General features: G+C 34.5%; 1 protein-coding gene across 1 annotated transcript in view; it reads right to left on the bottom strand.

The window, feature by feature from the left end:
• gukh (NHS actin remodeling regulator GUK-holder) overlaps nucleotides 1-21,076 on the bottom strand; it is an 89,777-nt gene that overhangs the window by 15,619 nt on the left and 53,082 nt on the right. The window contains exons 2-6 of the mRNA XM_018551125.1: nucleotides 7,767-8,017; nucleotides 5,065-5,231; nucleotides 4,095-4,295; nucleotides 2,437-3,003; nucleotides 1,284-1,731 (exon numbers count right to left, since the gene is read on the bottom strand). Coding sequence (XP_018406627.1) covers nucleotides 1,284-1,731; nucleotides 2,437-3,003; nucleotides 4,095-4,295; nucleotides 5,065-5,231; nucleotides 7,767-8,017 — 1,634 coding nt within the window. The remainder of the gene's footprint in view (nucleotides 1-1,283; nucleotides 1,732-2,436; nucleotides 3,004-4,094; nucleotides 4,296-5,064; nucleotides 5,232-7,766; nucleotides 8,018-21,076) is intronic.

The raw sequence follows: 21,076 nt of genomic DNA, 5'->3' as shown, positions 1-21,076 counted from the left end.
TCTAATATATTGCGAAGAATATCACGTAATGTTGGCGTTTCGTCCCGGCTTCCAATACTGGACTCATCAGTAAGGTATTGTAATGGAAGCCTACCTTAGACGCCTGTTTTAGTTATTAAATCGATACTTTAAATATCGGTAGGTATTTTTCGACTTCTTCCCCGCGATATTTTGTATTTCCATATCGACGATATTTGAACAGAAACATTGAACTTTCGTTTCGTTAAGCCCATTTAATATGGATTGTTAGTTTAGTATGGAAATTAAAGTTTACCAATCAGAGAAAAATTTATTTAAACTTGAGATTAGTTTCCCTCTTACGCAGTGCGCATGTAATTTAAACAAAATTCTGATTAGAATAGTTATTTAAAAAGATCGATGAAATAGTCTAAAAAATGATCTCCAATTCTTATTTTTGCAAAAAGGTCGATTTTTCGAGCATATCGATATCAGTACTAGGCACGCATATTGATGCGCACCTAAAGATAGAAATATCGGATCTCCATATAATCGATATCAGCAATATTGAAAATTATCCAGCAGATTTTGGTATATCAATATTTTCGTGCACGGTACGTGTTAGGATACGAAATGTCGAGATTTTTTTTCTGTGTGTCGTCTATCCCTAATTTATTCTCTTTAGCATGCACAGAGTATCCAGTAATGACTGTGTAATCTCTGGCGAGCAAGTAGAACGAATTAAATTGAGTCGAAAAGTCCTTTACCATTTTGCAATTTTCGTAATAATTAATGAGATATTAAGTTTTTAAGATCGGCGAATAAGTGCGCGTTTTATCCGGCCTACTGTCAAGTGCCACGCCCATCGGTCGCAGTTGCTAGGCGCGAGCGTGTGAGTGGGAAGTTACTTGGCAACCGCACACGCTGCGCTCCAAATGCTGCTACTGAAGTAACAGATACAATTCTTAGAAATATATTTTATATAATTTATAATATAAAAATTGATACTAGTATTTCTATATCAATTTAATAAAAAGATAATCTTAAGAAATTTGTTAATTTTTAAATAGAAGAACGAAAGTTAATTGAAATAGGGATTATTGTTTATATGCACGAAAAAGTTGATGTCATATTATTAAAAATTGATGTAATTTATATAAAATCCAATATTAATTTTCTAATCTTATTTAAATCTAATTTAACTTCGTCCAATTTTCGTAGAATCTTTATCTCTTAAATTCTTAAGAAATAAATATTCAGTTTAATTTGCAATTTTATTCCATTATCTCTTATCGTAGTTAAAATATTGCGAAACTTGAACTTACCATAGCAACGACTGTGAGGCTGGACTTGCGCTCGGGAGGCGGTGGTGCCATAAGCGCAGTGCAAACCGTTCCAGCCGAACTGGTTGTCGTAGAAGTTGATCCTCTGCCAAACAATTCGTACTCATTCTCCACAATCGGCGAAGTGGGGTCCGAGCCAACGTCGTTAGTCTTGGTCAAAGGACTCTGTGGCATGGGTTCCTCCTCTCTAAGAGTTTTCAGGCCCGAGTCCACGTGAAACGAAGTGTAATATCCCTCCGTGTCGCAGGAGTATACCGACGATGTTTCGCCATCGTCCGAAAAAGGTACCACCGTGATATCTTGTATGATATCCGGTGTCAGAGTGCCTTCAGAGGTTACTGAAGATGAAGCCGAGGTGTCCCTTCCTTTCAATCGCCTCATGTGACTTAGGGAAGTAGAGGATGTGCCGATAGAAGCTGTCGTCGTGGATCTGAAATAATATATATTTTCAAATTAAGCGCGAAGGTGTGTAAATTTAATCTAAAATAATCTCTTCGTAATACATAATCTCTAGTTCAAGAAATTTAGGCAAAATTCAATTCGCGAAAATAATTGAAAAGAGGATGTTAAAAAAGGGCAGATTTTTCCTTAAAAAGGTGTAAGTCAAAGAAATAGTATTTTTTGAAGATTCTGCCTTCTTTGAGTTTTATTTCAACAGAATTTCTACAATTAATTTTTTTTTTGTTAGACATGCTCAAATATGTAAAATTTATTTTAAAGATCTGTTGTAATTTTTAGTGAATTAAGACAATAATCGCGTTGGAAGTTTCAATTGGCAATCGGTCAATAGAATACAAAATTTTCGCCCATATCAGCGGAAGTTTTCTCCGAGCCATATAGATCTAAAAGAGAGAGAGAGAGAGAGAGAGAGAGAGAGAGTTTAGGACCCAAACAATGCGAAGAAAAATGTCAACAGTTGCAGAATAAATATTCTGCAGAACGCGACTATTGGAATACATGTTTACTCACAATAAAAAGGTTATAGTTAAATAAAATTAAAGGTTTGTGTATCAAATAAGTATATATGTTTACATTTAATAAATGTTTACTTAAAACTGTTCTCAAACAGATATATATATATTTATTAAAATTTTCTTTTATTTTGTCAATATATTCCTGTTTGACTTCTTCTTACTTAGGCTGATGAGTGGTAGTGGTGGTCTCACTGCCGATGCTAGCCCTTCCGCTTTCAGACGAGGCGCTCCAGTTTCCGGAGCTCGAGTGCGGTGCATCGTCGCGGTTGCTGCCCTTCCGTCGTTCTCGCCTCTGGGCGGCGCTCTCGCGCAATTTCACGCTCGGCTGTTTGTTGTCCGTGCTCGGTACTGACACGGGTATACTGGCCGTGCTCTTGCCACTCGAGCTAGACGAGCTCGGCTTCCTCTCGTGCGACTTGTCCCTCCTGCGCCTCGTAGTCACCGTCTCGTAAATATTGATCTCCTCTGGTGATCTCGTTTGACCTTGAGCTTGCTCGTTCGTCTCCGCGCTGATTATTGTCATTTCCTGCTGCTGTTGTTGTTGACTCGATTTCGGACTGATTAATTTCAGTCTGGACATGCCCCATGCCTTCAGCGTGTTGAAGTGCGACTTCTTTTCCGTGGGTGAGTCCTTTTTCATAGAGCCCAAGACATCCGTGCTCGCTGAACGATGCGCTCTCGGCGTGGCACTTGGCATTGTTTCCTCAGGCTCGTCGCCAGTCGTCTCCCTACAGTGATAAATAATCTCAATGACGTGAACATGATGCCAAGTACTGTAGCGAGTACGATTTGCATCACGTTTTAAGGATTTAAGCGCGACAGATTCACGCATGAGCATGTAATGATTAATTGAATAAATCACGACATATGATGATGGTTTAGTTACAGATTTATTATATTCGCGTATACTACAATTGATACGTAAGTTAAATTGTTACAACCCGTGGGAGGTCTCGCATGTGATAGCGGATAGCGTATACGACAATAATGGTACGTAGAGGGAAGGAGAGAGATGATCTGAAATTATTATCCTGCCAATGGGAGTACAAAGATAGAATAAGGGAGATTCTTCATGCTTGGATGACTGCGAAAATATGAGCGCACTTTATCGAGCGTGACAAATCGCGCTGACTTTCGAGGTACAGATCTTCAGAACCGCTGCGATAAGATGTATCCGAGCAAAATGCATACTTCTCGATTATACGAGTATATTTATCGTGTCGTGAAAGTTGAAAGAAAAAAACATTCTGCGATTGGTGCATTCATCGTGAAAAAATAAAGGATTATTAAAATAATTTTTATTAATTCCGGAGTTTGAGTGGCACGTACAAAAAATGAAAAGAACCAACTTTGTACAAGTATCCAAAAATTTATCCTATATAGATCTTTATACAAGATAGATAGATTGGAAAATAATTTTGTTAGACCATTAAAATAATTATGTAGCAAACTCAAGTATGATGAGCAAAGCTGTAAAATGTTTTGACATTTTAGCAACTAGTTTGAGCGTCTTATATAATATCATTTTGATAGTATATATAATTATGTAATTCAAATATCTGTATGTAATTAAATTTTTAACATTTTAGAAAAACTATTCTTTTCGTATATACAAGAATAACTGAATAACACTTTACTAATAAGCAGAATTTTATAACAATTACATTAATTTCGGACCCGAAATACAAAACAGAGAGAAAACCGTTTGCTCATAATCTAACATAATAGTAATTAAGAGTCGTAAAAACAAATATTATTAAATGAGTTCTCAAAATTCCTCAGTTTGAAATTGAAGGATCAATTATAGCAAGACACGAACCCTCCGATAGCTTGTCGAATCTCCTTTTGATCGGTACCGGCGATCGTATTTCGTCTCTTTCCTCTTGGCCTGCGTGGTCGCGATCTCCTTTTAACCGCCATTTCCTGAGTCTCTGGTCCTGACAACAAGGACCTTCTCCTCATCGACATTCTTTCGAAACCTCGTCCGCTCACATCCACTGCTACGATTTCCGCTGGGAATCTATGATGAAAGAGTACATTTTGGTATCACAATAGGGAGCTTGTCGGTCTGTCATTGATACAAATTTGAATGGAACTGAAGAACATATCAAGTCACGTAACAGGAAACCATGTGACAGACTTTTGACTTATACATGCTTATACGTCATTACTTTATATGTGTATATAAATTACACTTGTGCATATGTGTAGAAACTGCTAGTTATACTATACAATACAATATATATATATATATTGTATATATAAAAACAATAAAAATGTTATATTTAAACTACAGATTGCATTAATTTGACTATAAACTTTTCATAAATTACCATATAAATTAATAATTTTCATTCAAAACTCAATCTTCTTTGTCAATCTTTGCCAATATTTTTCTCTAATGTTAAATCAATGACATTTGTATCATATTGATCAGACATTTTGATAAACATATGATAATTTCTTTAAGATGCAATTCGTTAAAATGTTCAATATTATTGTATTTTATGTATGATACATTAAGTATCATTAATACTTTCGGAGTACAAAGGATTTTTTATTTTATATATGTATATATACACACATACATCATATATACGTATATGTCCTTACATAAGGATCCAAGATCTAACAACTCATGTCGAAGATTTAACCAAACGTGAATTTTTGATACTTTATCAAGATTATCATTCATATAAATCTGATCCTTAATAGTGAAAAGATTTTTCGGTCTCTGTATTTCATGCGGCGATTTCTATACAAGTGACATATTGAGAAGAACCGCTTACTTGAGCGCGATAGCTTGAACCTGTTCCTCGGGGCTGGGTAGTTTGTGATCGACAGCATCGTCGCTAGTTGTGTCGCCCAAGATTCGGGACGCGCAGTCCGGTGGTACAGTGACGTCGCCAAGCGCTTCGGTGGATGTCCATCTTCGAAGATCTTCGATAGCAGCCGGCTGCAACAAAATGATACGCGTAATAAAGTTACCATCCCATAAAATATTTCCTTTTATACACGTAATTATTCATATTGATTTATCATCACGTTTGCCTCTTTAAACGTTACGAAAAAAAAAAACTTATAGATTTTATATACATATTCAGTACAATGATCTAAAAAGATATATTTATAAAGTATGTAATATAGTAACATTATAAAAGAGAAGATTTTTTTTTATAAAGGAGTATTTCTGTGTGTGCGTGCGTGTGTATTTTTTCTCTCATTAATCTTATGATGAAATCTTACGAATAAATCTATTACTATCTGCAAAATTAAGAGTAGCTGCTTTAAGTCAAATAAACATAGGAAAATTCAGGAAATGCGGTGTGTTTCTCGTACCGTGAGAGTTGTACCACTTTGTACACTTGTTTGCTTAGTGTGACCTGATCTCAGAGCACGTAACAAATAATCCGTTTTTTTCTCTTCCGCGAGATCCAGGAGCCCGAAACAAGAAGGTCATCTCTTTTCCCTGCGGGAAATTCAACGCGCGCCGCAGTGAAGAGAAAAGAACGAACGACGTGCTTATGCAGCACCTGCGTAGGTGTTAACCATTGTCACCTCGCCGACCGGGCGGGTTTCACGCACAGAATACGGAACGGATTGGGTTCCGACCGTCTGCCAACTTCTTCGATGCATTAGCCGTTGTTCGCGACCAGTACGTGAAAACGGTCGGGCAGTTGAGCAAGTTTTAATTTTTATAATATACTCGGGAAGCAAAAGTAAATCTAGATATGTAGCGATTTTAAAAATATTCATTTGTCCTGACTATTTCACAATCAATTTATACATTACAAAAGTTCCTAAATATCACTATAGACAGTATACCCGTATACGTTATACAGAATTAATTTACAAATGTACTAATGACTGAATTAATATATTAAATTAATTTATATTTTTTAATATATAATGAATGTTAAAACATATAATAAATATTAAAATTAAGTATCGTTTTACATAAAACCAACACATTAAATTTATATGTGTATCTATAAGGTGGTTGAATTAATTCTCGCTGTTTTTTTGCTAAAAAAAAACTCGTGTTTATTTTAAAAAGGTATCTGATACTTTATTCACAATATTGTCCATCGAAAGCTATAATCTTTTTCCACTTTTAGAGTAACAAATGGATTTCGCGGTAGAAAAATTTCTTTCGAAACGATTCAGTTATCGAGCCATATTTTGATATTTTCGAAATAACTCAAGTGCTGCTCAGAAAGACTATGCTGCATCGACCGAAACAAATAGTAATTTGATGAAGCAACGTCAGATGAATAGGGCGGGTGAGATAAGACATCCCATCCAAGTGTCTCCAAGATTTCCTTCATTGCAGGTTGCGAACAGCACAAATACTGACCTTTCCCGGTCAACAGCGAGAATTAATTCAAGCACCTAACACGTTCAATTAACTTATCTTAAAAATCATCCTTGAACGGGAGATAATCTATGGAATTAACACTTTTCCACTTATCAAGTATATAAAGTTATAGTATATATTATCGTTATATTATTATTATTGTGTGTCACGAGTGATAATCCTCGTTTGATATAAACATTATAAACCGGTTTAATGTCAGTTAAAGTGCAGAAAAAAATGCAAGTTAATCATAATACATTTGATGCCAAGTGGAAAGAAAATGTTACTCGGTGAAACGTTACTGCTGTTTCAAAGAAATAGGAGTGCGGGAGAGAGGTTCGTCGATCTTATGAACTCTTCAATTATACGGTGAAAGTTAATTATGTCGAATTAAGTAGGTAAGGAGGTCAGATTTAATTCCTCTTAGTATTTGTAAGTCAATATCTCTTGTCTTGTTGAGGATTATTGAGTCATGCAGTCTGTGTATATATCTTTGTGTTCGGTCATCAACTAAACGTCTGAACTCAATATTCAGTTCCTTCCATATTTTGTGAAGTCAAGGGGAACAGTGTACTAAGACGATAAACTAAGTATATCGTTATATAACACATTGAAAAAATATATATATGAACATGCTGTAGCTTTTGTGCAACTTTCTCATTTCGCAAGAAGATTTCATTACGTGTAGTTATAGTAAGACACGATTAAATAATCGCATGGTAAAGTTATTACAGATTCTAGCAAAACGTAAAAATTTATATTTTTAAATGAACATTAAGTTGAAAAAAGTTTAAAAAGTCATTTATTATCTAATATTTCATTGTTCTATTCTAAATTCGAAATGGATTTGCTGACGTATAATATATATTCAGCTTTGTTTTTTAATTCAACATATACAGGCATATTGTATATGATATTATAGGATCACATGAAGAATTGTTTACTATATGTATATGATTTTAGTTATGTTGAAAAATTGACTGCTATTATTATACATACATTAAACGATGCTGACAAAAGTAAAATTAAAAGAAAATATCTGACGTTGATTCTTGAACCGCGGAGAAGAATATCAATCAGAGGAGAACATGTCCCGACATTTTCATCGAAAAAGAGAGAAGAAATTGTACTTACGACTCTAGATTCGATGTCGAGGCTGTGGTCTCGTCTCCTTTTACCGAGAACCGGTGTGCAAAGGAACATATCCATCGAGCTGCCATCCCTCCTCAAGGAATCCAAACTTCGTACGGCGACTATGGCAGCAAGCTCGTACAACTCCTTCAGGGCCTTCGGCCTCGTGTCCGTCGTGAACAGTCCCGTCGATGGTTTATTCGTGACGTGAAAATGCTCCGTTCTCGTCGCGAAAGTACAGATGTCCGATTCAGCTGTAACACGAAGAGAATATAGGAATAGAAACCAGGCTTTAATGATCACCTTGTCGCCTAAGATCTTAGATCTCTTAAGAGATTGCAGTCAAACTATATATACTATATGTATACTATATATATATATATAGAGTTGCGTATTTATCTAATTTCCATCACTTATTCTGATACATTACACGTAACGATAACATCACGAAATTTCTTTCGAGACAATGTCTTCTCTTGGTGTACCTCTTTCGGATATGTAATTTTTTATAATAATTATACAAAAGTGTAATATAGGATAAATGAAATTATAAATAATACAAAGTTTTCTATAAGACCGCGTGTTATGTGAGTATGCACAACAATTAGGAAATAAGGACCCTAAACGATCAAGCTAGATCTTTAGTGCTGCAATAGTTCTGTGAAATAATTCTACTAGCCAATTTATTATTAAAAGATTGTAATTAATTGCTTATTTAGAATAGTACTAAAAGCTCTGAACGACAGTGCTTTAATATATTTAAAATAAGTAATTAATTATACTGTCTTTCAGTATTAAATTGGCCAGTATTATCTAGGATTGGCCAGATATCTATAGGATTTGGATTTTTTCAAGGATTAATATTCATACACGCGCGCACACTTACACACATCAAATATATAGGTAAACATATACAAGTATTAAAAAAAAAAATCAAATCTCTATTCTAAACAGAAATTTAAAAAAGAAATAAAAAGGTAAATAAAAAAAAATTCTATATGAAAAAAGATAAGAAGAAAGAAAAAGTGCTACAGGGAAAAATTTACTAATCAGAAAAAACAGTGTATTTCGCGCCTCACGGCGAATTTAAGAGGCGCTCACGACACTATGTACTTTTTTCTTTACAGACGTTCTCTTAATACGATATTTCAACTTATAATATACTTTTTATTGATTATATATGATGGCCGAATACCGCTGACATATAATTAACTGTAAATATGTTCCATTTCTTGCACCGTAGCGCACGCAAGTCCCACGGCATGAAATCAGTAAAAAAATCCAACTCATGGCACCCGCGCTCGAGGGGCACGCTTGATTCGACGTTTCCGGTTGTTTTCAGAAACGGTTTCTTCCGTGACGAAACCGGGGCTTTTATCATCTCTGACAACGAGGCCCTTCCTATAACCTTTTCAATTGCATGTCAAAAGAGAGGAGCAATACACATTAATTATAAAATAATAGTTTATTCGAAAAATAATATAATTGTAAATTAAAATTGCTGAATTATAATGTATACATCAGCTGTAATGGACGCATAAAATTGGACACTTCTTTTTCTAATTTGAGACAAATCTGCGTCTTTAAAGTGTTCTTTAGATCATGAGTTAAGCGTACGTATAATTTCATCATACTATTTTCAGGTTATTTATATTATTCAGTAATTTCTTAACTCTCTAATTTTTTTATCTATAATACTTAATATTTTTGAATAATATATTGAAGAAAGTTTTTAAAATATAATGATTTTTAAAATATGATGATTTTCTGCTGAAAGTTTCTCTTAGTAGAGTAGCACAAGTGCAGACTCTCACCATATTCCTGCACATTTATTACACATGTGAAACATTGAAACATATAGTATGAATTGAGTGACAGATGAGTCATAACGTTTTGATTTCCGCGCTTGTGGACAATTAGTTCCGTTATTCGGAAGGAATCTTAATTGCCGACTCATTTAAATCAATCTTTTGGTCTGACAACGTACATACGTTTTGCAGTGCTATCAAGTGCTTTCATTATCGTGTGTTTCTTTTCCTATTGTTTTGCACAATACACAGCACGAAGGAATAATTACTACCGACCCGACACACGCGATGAGGTCCGTATTCCCCATTAGAACTTAATCCCTACGGACTCACCGCATCTAACAATAAGCAATACGTAACATTTATGTTCGATTTGTATAAATAGCTCTGATACTATTCTAGAATGCGATTTACTTCGTAAAGCTCCGTCTAGAAAATCAACTGATATATAGCTAATAAATTTGCAATTTTATAATCTCAAAGTCAAATTACAATTTCAATTTATTAAAACTTGTGTTTATACACACAAAGAGAAATGAAAACGTTTTACATAATTATTAAAATTATTAAATCTACATACGTGAGCCAAGAATCATACATGTATTCAATATCAAGTTAGTAAATTAAAAAAAAATAAAATTTTACGATTTTAACTTATACAAAAATTGATAAGTTTTTAACGTAAAATCTATAAGTTTTGTAAAAGTTTTGAGGCGAGCGCTATAGTTGTTTGTTCAATCAATTCTTTGGCGTCTTCGCTCCAAATAGCTTCTGGAACACTTTGGTATTAAGAGCTATGCTAACGGTTCATTACGAAGCAAGGTAGTAATATCGCACGACTGCTCCGGGCATTTATGCCATAGTGTATAAACAGAGCGATGCGTGTATGTGCGGGCCGCAAGCGAGAAAGACTCGCCAGTGTCCGATTCGATACAATCGTCCATGGAGTATTTCTTACTAACTGTCTGTAACCTCGGAAGCTGATGCACATATAACTACACAGCCGGTACAACTTTCTGCGCGGACGAGCGGGGAATCGACCTTCCTCCGTGATGTTCTGCAATCTCATCGTATGCGCAAATAATCAAGACTGGAACCGAAGCTTTGTTTCAGTATACAATTTCCTCTAAAAACTTATCATCTTCGTGCAACTTTTCGCCACTTGTAAGCAATTATTGCTTACAATGTTCTAACTCAGCACCAAGATTTATAATGATTTTGCTACATTTTCATAAAAAGTAATATAATATACATAAGTATACATATACATAGATCTATGTAGGTTATTTTGATATTGAAAAGGGAAAATGTTCATATTTTACCATCAATACGCATTTCTTTATAATTAACCTTTAAATATAGGTAAAGGTTCTTGGAACCCCCGAAACAATTTCACTTTTATAGTTATAAATTTATATACATACATATGATATATCCTTAGGAGATAGAGAGGAATCTATAATAAATGACGAACCTTCAGAAAATTTCTAGAAAATACTTTTCATTTCTCTTTCTCAAAGTTTTTGAGATAATTAAATATTTAGAAGTTAAATACGTATATGTCAACATGAATTATTAGTAACATAATAAAAGGAAAACTGATGACCTTTTCATTTTCGTGAGACAAATAATAAAATGCAGAAATATTAATAAACATCGTTTCAATTGGAGTAAAATTAGCGATTTTGAAATTACACGTTAGCGGGAAAAATGCGTTCGCATGCATTTCAAAGTAAATGCGCATTTGCAGAGCTCTAGTGTTTCGATAAATGTACGGCGAGCGGTATCAAACTAACGCGTCATGGCTGTTAGTAAAAGAGGGTCGGACTCTGAAGATTTTTTACAGACGGCAGAAGAGAGCGAGTTACGAGTCAAGGTCGACTACACAGGTTGCTCGGTCATGAGAATAGAAATATGAGCAGGTAAGCCGTGCCGTGCCGTGCCGTTCGTAATAGTTGTACACCTGAGTAAGCACCGCGCGTGCGCGCGCGCATCCATCCCAATCTCGCGAATAACAGGCTTTAAGCTATTCGCAATCGTTTCTCACAAATCAGCACGATCCACCGTAACCATGGCCGGCATGAGCTAATTACAATAGTAGCTTGGCAGCGACGTATGGGGTGGTCCGGGAAGTAATGATAGAACCGCTTCAATGCACTCGACTTGAACGTGAGGTAGAATTTGTTTGTAAGAAATAAACGCGCGCGCTGGGTGTTTTCTGTTTGCGAGGAGATCAAGTTCTGAAAATTAAGGGATACTTTACCTAGACTTATGTCTTTCTCTCTTCATCGAACAGAAATGTTATATTTATGCAAATTATACGTTATAAATTAACAAATTTTTGACTCACTCGTATATGGTTGTAAGATATGATTGGTCATAAAATGTTGTCCAATCAATATCGAAAATCACTTCTCTAAAAAAAAATTGATTCCGAATTGCTCGACGAATTTATAGACAAAAAATGACTCGTGAGATTCACCATTAAAAGTATACGTGGAAAGACATGAGAAAGAGATTGCGTTTATTTCTTCATCTAGCTCCTATAGCTACAGTTTTTCACTTTATTTTCCATTAATATTTATCTGGATCCAATGTGTACTTTCAACTGTCTAGCTTTGTCCTGTGCCTGAGAGTCACGCTGAGGTTTCGTAACATCCGGCGGATCTCTCTCGACTTACCACCAGCGAAAGCGTAGAATCGTCGTTGATCGGGTAGCACGGAGCGAGCGGTTCGACGAATCGAGAGATCGGCGCGAGAAGGAGGACGGCGAGAGAGAGAGAGAGAGAGAGAGAGAGATGGACAAGAAAACGACAAAGAAGAGGAAGAAAAAGAAAAGATAGCTAAGAGAAGAAGGGAACAGACAGATTCTCGATGGCGAAGAGCCAGTGGGAGGTCCGTTGTGAGCCTCGGCTGTGTAAAGTGCCCCGAAGCGCCGCTTGCGCGGCCCTTCAGAGGGCCCGATAGACGCGGCTTACCGGTTGCTCCGGCCTCTTCGTAAGTCGAGGCTCCAACCAAGATGTCAAGAAAGCACGTAATTCGTGGTTGCCTCTTTCGAGAGCGCGAGTAAACCGAGCTTGGATTAGCCCCTTTGTCGAAAGTGCCTTATAGGATTAATTCTGGACTTCCTGGACCTTCTACGTACCAGCCGCGTTTCTCGCGAATTTGAATTTGAATTTTCACCAACATTTGATTGCATCGCGAGCGACTATTGATCCCAAAATAAAAAAGATTTGATTAGTCTTTTCGTAATTAACTAATTTAAATGATTTTAGACTCACTTATATACAATACAAGAAATATATCGTATAGCTTCGTGTGAGAACGACGGATTTGTGACGGATAGGTCGCGAGAGAGTTTATAACTTCAAATCCTATACCAGAGTATATGGATAATTTCGTAATCCGTACTGATTTAGCGGGTGTCATAGACTCACGTGAGCTTATATATCTCTAAAGTTGTGAAAATAGAAAAATGTAATCAAAGTTTATCACAAAGTTCATCATTAATATCTTTATGATAAACTTAGATTACCATTTAATTCTCTATGATCTACCGATTAGAATCTTAAAAATGAGGCTCCCATTTATGATTTGCCTCTTTGCAAATTTGGCATACGGAGGCTGTTATGCGCGCATACAGTATTGATGTGTGCCGATGATAAATCGGCGTAGATGGTATCTCAAACCGAAGTAGGTATAAGGTGGAATACCATGACGTACGAGATGATGTATTACGCGAAGATCTGAACATAATTGTTACACAGGAAAAAATTTGCTGTAATAATAGTTGGAAATGTAATACATAGTTGTAAACGACTCCTCATCATTACGGCAACCCCGAACGCATCTCACCGTCGCGTCGTCATGCCACGCTAATTGTATACGTCGACATGTGTATATGTCGTGGCAAAAACCGACAGTTAACAATCGACAGACACGATCTATCAGGTCTCTAATTACAACTTATATACCAGCGTCGTAGCGGGATCGTAAGTCGTAGAAAATTAACCAATCACAATATGAGAAGAATAATCGACTATGATATTGGTCCATTTTCTACGACGCTACGATCGCTACATCTTCTATTATAGATCCTGTATATGAAATCCAGTCCCTTTTCGATAAAAGTCCGGAATCTCCGGAGAGCAAACCTGTAGGAAAATAGAAACCTGGCCGTAATGTAATGCTCGTATTCGAAGATATCGACGCGATCTGCTTGTCTCTCTTCCCTTCTTTTCTTCTCGCTCTGGTCTATAAGCGGGTCTCTGACGGATGGCACAGACAAGTTGGTATATACATACATATCTAAAGTAGGAGTTCGCAACCGAGCACAAATTCGTATAAACACAGATTCACGGCAGGTTGATTTTGTGTAATCGCAAGCAAAACAAATTTACGCGCGAAGCTCAGCGCATACGTGTTTCCAAACTTCAGTTCTCTTTTGTTCACGGTCGTTAAAAGAGAGAGGTTGAGAAGGAGAGAGCTGATATTATTTTTCTTAATAAAATCTAAAACACAACTGAAAAGCGCAGACAATAGGAACAGGAAATAATAACAATTTCAACCTACCAGAAACCGCGTATACACACGGTTTTATAATAGGTTTATATCAGTTATTTCTGTTGATTGTGTTTTTCAATTAGTACGTGTATCAGTAATATTAATATTTATATTACTCGGAAAATAAGCTCTGTATTTGTCTATGATTTGTGACGTATACATAAAAAATACTGATTGAATGTTTGCTTAAGACGTACGTGACAATTATAGCTAATTTTAACACGTAAACTTTACAATAAAAAATTATGCCACTTGTTGTCTCTTTGAAACTCAATTTTGTTGTTATTTAATATATAATTAAAATTTTAAAAATTACAAAAATGTAGTTTACTGAGATATAAAAACAGACAAAATTATTAATATTTAATAATCTTCGTAATAATTAATGAAAGCAGCAAGTGAAAGATTGAAATAATAATTTATTAGATAGTGTTATCGTTGAACAAGAAATTGAAAATATCCCCAAGAAAGAAGAACGAAGAAATAGTAGAGGAACAAAGAGAGGAAACGAGACTGAGGAGGAGGAAGAGGAGAGAAAGTCTGAATAAAAGCATTCTAAGGAGAAGGGAGAAAAGAAGAAGAGGGAAAAGGAGCGCAAGAGAAGGGGGAGAAGGAATGGAAGATGAGAGGGAGGGAGGGAGGGAGGGAGGGGGAAGGGAGAGGGAAAGAGAGAGAGAGAGAGAAGGCAGTCAGTGAAGCACAAGGAAAGTTAAGAGGATTGTGCGAGGGGTAAGGTGAGGTAAGGCGGAATGCGGTTACGATAGATCGCGGACCAGTCCTCGTACAGGTCCTGCAAAGCCCGACGGAGCTCACGAAAAGAAATAACGACGAGAGAAAACGATGAGTATTCCGCTGCCACGGCTGCGCGCTGAATCCCACCAGATCCCAAAGATCACCGCCATTCACTATCAGACCAGTAACGTGCTCATGCTTGTGTTAACTAGCCGAATCCTTTTATATAGATACATATAACGTCGACAAGTGTGCGACATTGCCTATCTATGACTACCGAGATTATCTTATATTCGCTAAGCTCGCATCCGATTTCTTTCGCTGGAGAAAATAGAGAACCCGATTGTTCTGAAAAACCGACGTGATAGTGCAATGTAATTGATAAAACTCGACAAATTTTTTCGAAATCGAATGTTCGTTGCATTTACAAGCATAGTGTTACACTCGCGACCGTCGCGCGAGTCGCCGCGAGTCGCCGCGAGTGTAACAATAGTTTGAAATTATATTGGTCAAACTTCATGGTTTTTCTCTAAACATCTTTATATAATTGAATTAAAATAGTATAAAAATAAAAAAAGAGCTTACAAGATGTTTGATAATATAAGCGTATTAAACTATGATATAATTATGAATTAAATATTTATCTTCTCAAAGAAATGGAAAAGTTGTGGACATAAATATCTTGAATATATCTTAAAATAGAATATTGTTCTGCATATTTTGTAAGAATCGATGAAATGCACGCTTTTTCATCACTGTTTTTTACGAGTAACCGTATACGGACAATACTGGCAATCAGGGATAATATTTCAACGTAACTGCAGCCATAATTCATTTTCGCCGTGAAATAAATTCAGCTTTCCGCAAAGAACACGAATAATGTTTTAACAAAATTGCAGAATCTCTTTCTTTCTCTCTCTCTCGCACTCTCGGGATGCATACTTGTTTCTCAGGATCGAGGCAGGATCAAAATGCGGAGGGAATTCCCGATTACCAGGACATCACTCTTGCGAAAAGAATGACACATTTTTTTACTGGAATCCTGTTCCGTCAATCCCATTAACTTCTCTAAATTGCTTGGCAGTGAGAGTGTGAAAAATATTTCTCATGAATCCAATTTCGTCAATCTTTATTCATTATAGTACACATCTTGAAATAAAATGAAATTAGTATTTCTCGAATTATCTAATGATACTTATCATGTTGTAGTTTAAGAAAATGTCAACCATTTAAAAAGAAATTTAAAAATATTCAATTTAATAAAAATTAAATTAAAAAAAATTTTTTATTTTAATATTTAATCTAAATTGCATATTTCTCCATAATGTGTGTCTATGTATTTTTTGGTGTGAAATTCTTATTCTTTTAATTTTTCTTTTTTATTTGAGAAAACCGAATAATTAATTATTGTGAAATTATGTTTTTGTTATACACGTTTTGTAATGATAGTTGTATACAGAATATAAATTGAGTTTAGAATACGAGACGCAGGGTGCGAGAGTTTATTGAGTGTGTGCATTATGACGTAAAGGAGAGATCTCGTTAATGCTAAACTGAAATGGGAGTTTATGACTGGCAAGAACATTATGTATAATAGAATTGAACAGATCAAACGCGGTGATAACAAAAGGTTTATTGACATAAATAAGAGGCATGCAGTTAATATCAGAATTCTAATTACCATTTACTGGTTTAGGATTAATTATTACCTACACACGAATACACACATACACACCAGTATTTTTATTATAATACATACACATGGACAGAGAGAGAGTAATGATAAAAAACTAGGTATATCTTTGGATCAATTCGATAATTGTTTTTTTTAAATAAAACTTTAATTGTATGCTCAAAAACTCAATCAAGATCAAATAAACTTTTAAAATATATTTTTATCTCTGAAGCGCTTGTTTGCGCAAACATTTTTGATTGATCATAATATTTCTTTATAAACAAATCGAGCGACCTAATTTAGAGTATAGTGACTGATTTTTCTATGAGATTTTATTATGATCTATTTTGTATAAGAAGTCAAATCAAACGACTACACGGCATAACAGATATAGTAAGGTTCTCTTATAGCGATAGACTGTCAGAATTGAGAGAACAGACGCGACTGAAAAAGTAAGATCAACTGATAACTTCGCAACAGAATGTAAGGTCAAGGAGCATAGGCCCTGGCTGTGAAGAAAAAGGACGAGCTCTACGACAGTCACAATCTTCCGCTTAGATCATTGCGAAATACTAATGTTTCAATTAACATTGCATCGCATATTCGGAGAGTCGGTAGATATTTTTTAACATCAAGTCTTGATTGAAATAAGAGATTCTCATTATAGAGATTAAAGTATAGCATATATGTAAATTACAAGATATATGTAAACGTAATTGATATAATATACAGATTTAGTTTTACGATATCCAGCTATACTTATCATACTGATTCTTGATTTGGTTGCAAAGCAATCGGAGTAAAACAAATTTTAGCATTTTCTTTCCTCTGAGAAATAACGCGTACTTTAGAATGATAAATACAAATTTATTATATATCCGCCAGTATAATATTATATATATATATATATATGACAGTATAATATTTATGACAAAATAACGTAAAATAATGCGTACCCATAAAGTATAGTATTATATTATATAATATTCATATACACATATACTCCATAATAAAGGCTTACAGGAATGTGTGTAAATGACCTCGTGACTCTGAAAAAACGAAACTGTCCGCGCAAATTGTACTGACACTCCTGATACGAAACATTCAGGCAATGTGCAAAAGATGCTCGTCAGAGCGAAAGACGGATGACTGTAATTTGGTTCACTCGAATCGTCTAAGAACGAAAACGTGAGATAGAGACAACCGGTATCGACGTAAACTCGTCAGACGACTTTGAGTGTCACGACAACGACGTTTACTTCGGAGCGGGTGTATCCTTTGTGTGTTGCATCGAAGCGAGGATTTTTTTCTATCTTTTCTCCTTCCTTCTCTCTCGTTTGTACGAGAATGAGTTGAACAGGAAACCGAAAATGTTCATGGCTTTAACGAGCCCATTCCTCTTCCTAAATTATGATTTATTCAATGATTCATGATCCAAAGATGGTGGATTGCTCCATCGATGGAGCTGTTGGCGCGACGCGTGAATGACAGTTGTATTTAAGACTCGCTTGATATTAACTGTCGTGGCAAATTGTTGTCCTGATACGGTCGTATTATTCGTTTTCGCTGTCGCTTCGAGACACAGCAACGTCGTTTCACTTTTCGTTCTTACTTTTGTGTGTCATGACAGCAAATATTGTGGCATGATATCGCACAAAAGCAAACATCTCAAGTACTTGTTAACTTCAAGTAAATGAACAGTGGAATTATATCAAATAATTCTTTTAAAATCTCAAACAACTAATTATTTTTTTCGCATTAAAAAGCAGTGAATTCTATTTCTATTTACTAAAAATAACCTAACTATTTCTATTTACTAAAATTTACTAAATAAACCTATATGTAAATTCAATGTTTACACTAAACGACAAAAATTCATCCTTTTTTTACCTTAAAGTAAACAAAATTGTTTCCGATTTGATGTGCTGATTATAAGTATAGTCGTGAATATGTCGTATCACGTCAAGTTTTTGAGATATTCTAATCTAAAAGTACAGAAAATAAGATTTCTGGTCATTTTCATATAGGTATGTATATTGATATATATATATACATATATATGTGAGGCATTCCACGCCAAATCGGCCACTCAAAAATTTTTGGATTTTTGATTTGGCTGAAATTTTGATATATTATAGTACTCATCGCAAGAAGCTACCATGATTTTTTTTTAATTTTTTTATCATGAGATATGAATTTTTTTAAAAACTCGCATTTTTCAAAATTCGCAATTTTCAAATGCCTATAACTTTGCGAAAAGTAATCCAAATAAAACGTTTTTTTTAAATTGTGTTTTTTTCTCTAGTTTTCAAAAAAAAATATCAAGAAAAGTTTAAAAATTGTTTTTTAATTTTTTTTTAAATTTAATGTAAAAAATTATTAATTTTTTAAAGTATGCGTTTAATTTTTTTAAAAAAATTCTCATAAAAACTTAGATTTATTTGATGATTTTTAAGAGTAATTTGATCGTGGGCAGATTTTTCCTTCTATTTTTTTCGAATTAATTTTTTTTTAATTTTGCATTTTTTTACACGATAAAATAGTTGCGGGACACCCTGTATAGGTATAAACTCGTGACTTTTTCATTTCCTAAAATTTTTGATTCATTTTCAATATAATAACTTATTTTTTTATATTTACCTATTTTAAAAAAAGTGTTTCCGTGATTGATATTACTTTTATATTAAAATTATCGTTTTCTTATTATGAATTTTTTTACAATATAATTTTTCATTTTTATAAATTGTTATTATTGTCCCCCAATCTTATTTGTAAGAATACGGCTACATTTCTGCATGCAAGAATTAAGCTTGCATCTACAATTACTAAAGTAATTGTAATTGTACATGCAAGCTTAATTCTTATAAAGTATATTGTACAATTACAGATCTGAAGATGGCTCAATATAGAAGCCGAAACATGTAATTTCTATAATGTCAATATCATATTATATTGTTAAGAACAATCAATCTTCTATTTTATCTTTGTAATAAAAACTTTTTTTTTAAATTTGACATATAAGATTAGTTTTAATTTTTAACTCTTATGCTCTTCATTCATTTTTAAATTTATTTAGTAACATAATATGTCAAATATTACATGTAAGACAATTGCATGATAAAGAAAGGGTATTCCGATGACGCATTAATAAATTCCTACGTATTAATTAGCGTCTGGCTGGACAACGCGGCGTAGCGGTTTCCTTGTAGTAAGTTTCTCGCTGCTCAAAGAACCGGATCAGCAAACATCGGATTAAATTATAGCGTGCGGTCGACGCTCATCTAATTCTGTTAATCAAAAGCAGTCAGTCACATTTCTCCGATCTATGAGGTTTTTAGTCTTACGGTAAAACCGAACGACAGTTCGCCGTAATGATATTCTGTTTAATTAATTCTTTTTTCACATATCTCATTTCACGATGCAAAAGAAAGAGAATCAGAGAGAGAGAGAGAGAGAGAGAGAGAGAGAGAGGGATCACAGAAATATAATGAAGAATCATAGAAAAAGAGGGACTACGAAATATGATAGATAGCGTCAGACAACGTTTCGAATAACTCTCATTGTTGGTCTGCATTCTAGACTTCATATTCCAATCGTAATCACATTAACTCTTTAATCGCTTACATATATAAACTACCGCGGTACTACCACGAATTAAAACAAATTAATAATTAACTAATATACGTAGTAGTATAAGATCGACGATTGTTCGGCACGCAATTTGGGGGGACTACGTTAATTTTATTAATTTGTTTTAATTCGTGACAGTACCTTAAATACTATTCTCAGACTACAACAACTTATTTACTGCTTTTTCGCACGAAAATTACACTAATTGGAACATCCGACACTTCTTCAAATATCGTAGCGTAATAAAATTCATTTTATTCATTAATCATACAATATTTTTTTAACAGTATACAGAATGTTTCTCTTTGGAATGTTCGTTTTAATTACATTCTAATATATTACGAGGTGTAAATGTATAAAAATAGGCGTTTGCTTCAAAAACTTGCAACTTTTATATTATTTGCTATCAACAAAGTCCTATAATTTTATCATACTATAATTTTTACTTTAATTTGTAAGATAAGAGCATTTATGTAAGCGACATGCAACATTTTTACTCTTCGCGTTCCATTATACAAGAGAAAAGTCAAACTCAATTCTTGCTTTCCGACGTAGCAAACACGAAAGACGCCGTTCGCGTGACGCAAGAATTATTTCATTATTTCCGGTACACGAGATGCACTTGTTGGTGGACAAGTGACCTAATTTTTCATTTCCTCAGTAAGATGTTGCCGTAATAAAAACGGGAGATAAAACTCTTTCTTTCTTTTTTCTCATGATATATGTATTTCTTATTTACGCCTTTTTATTTCAACGATTTCAACTTTAAATGATTTAATGTACCTTTATGGATTACATTTCTTTGATTTCAATTAGTTTAATTGATTAACAAAGATCTGTGATTACACATCTTTAAAAAAAATTATTGAAAATAATTACGATCCATATAAGGAGTACGATTAAGA

Source organism: Cyphomyrmex costatus, unplaced genomic scaffold (genome assembly GCF_001594065.2).
Source record: "Cyphomyrmex costatus isolate MS0001 unplaced genomic scaffold, Ccosl1.0 scaffold135, whole genome shotgun sequence".
Lineage (NCBI taxonomy): Eukaryota > Metazoa > Arthropoda > Insecta > Hymenoptera > Formicidae > Cyphomyrmex > Cyphomyrmex costatus.
The sequence above is the reverse complement of the archived record's forward strand: the minus strand, read 5'-3'. Positions and strand labels throughout refer to the sequence as shown.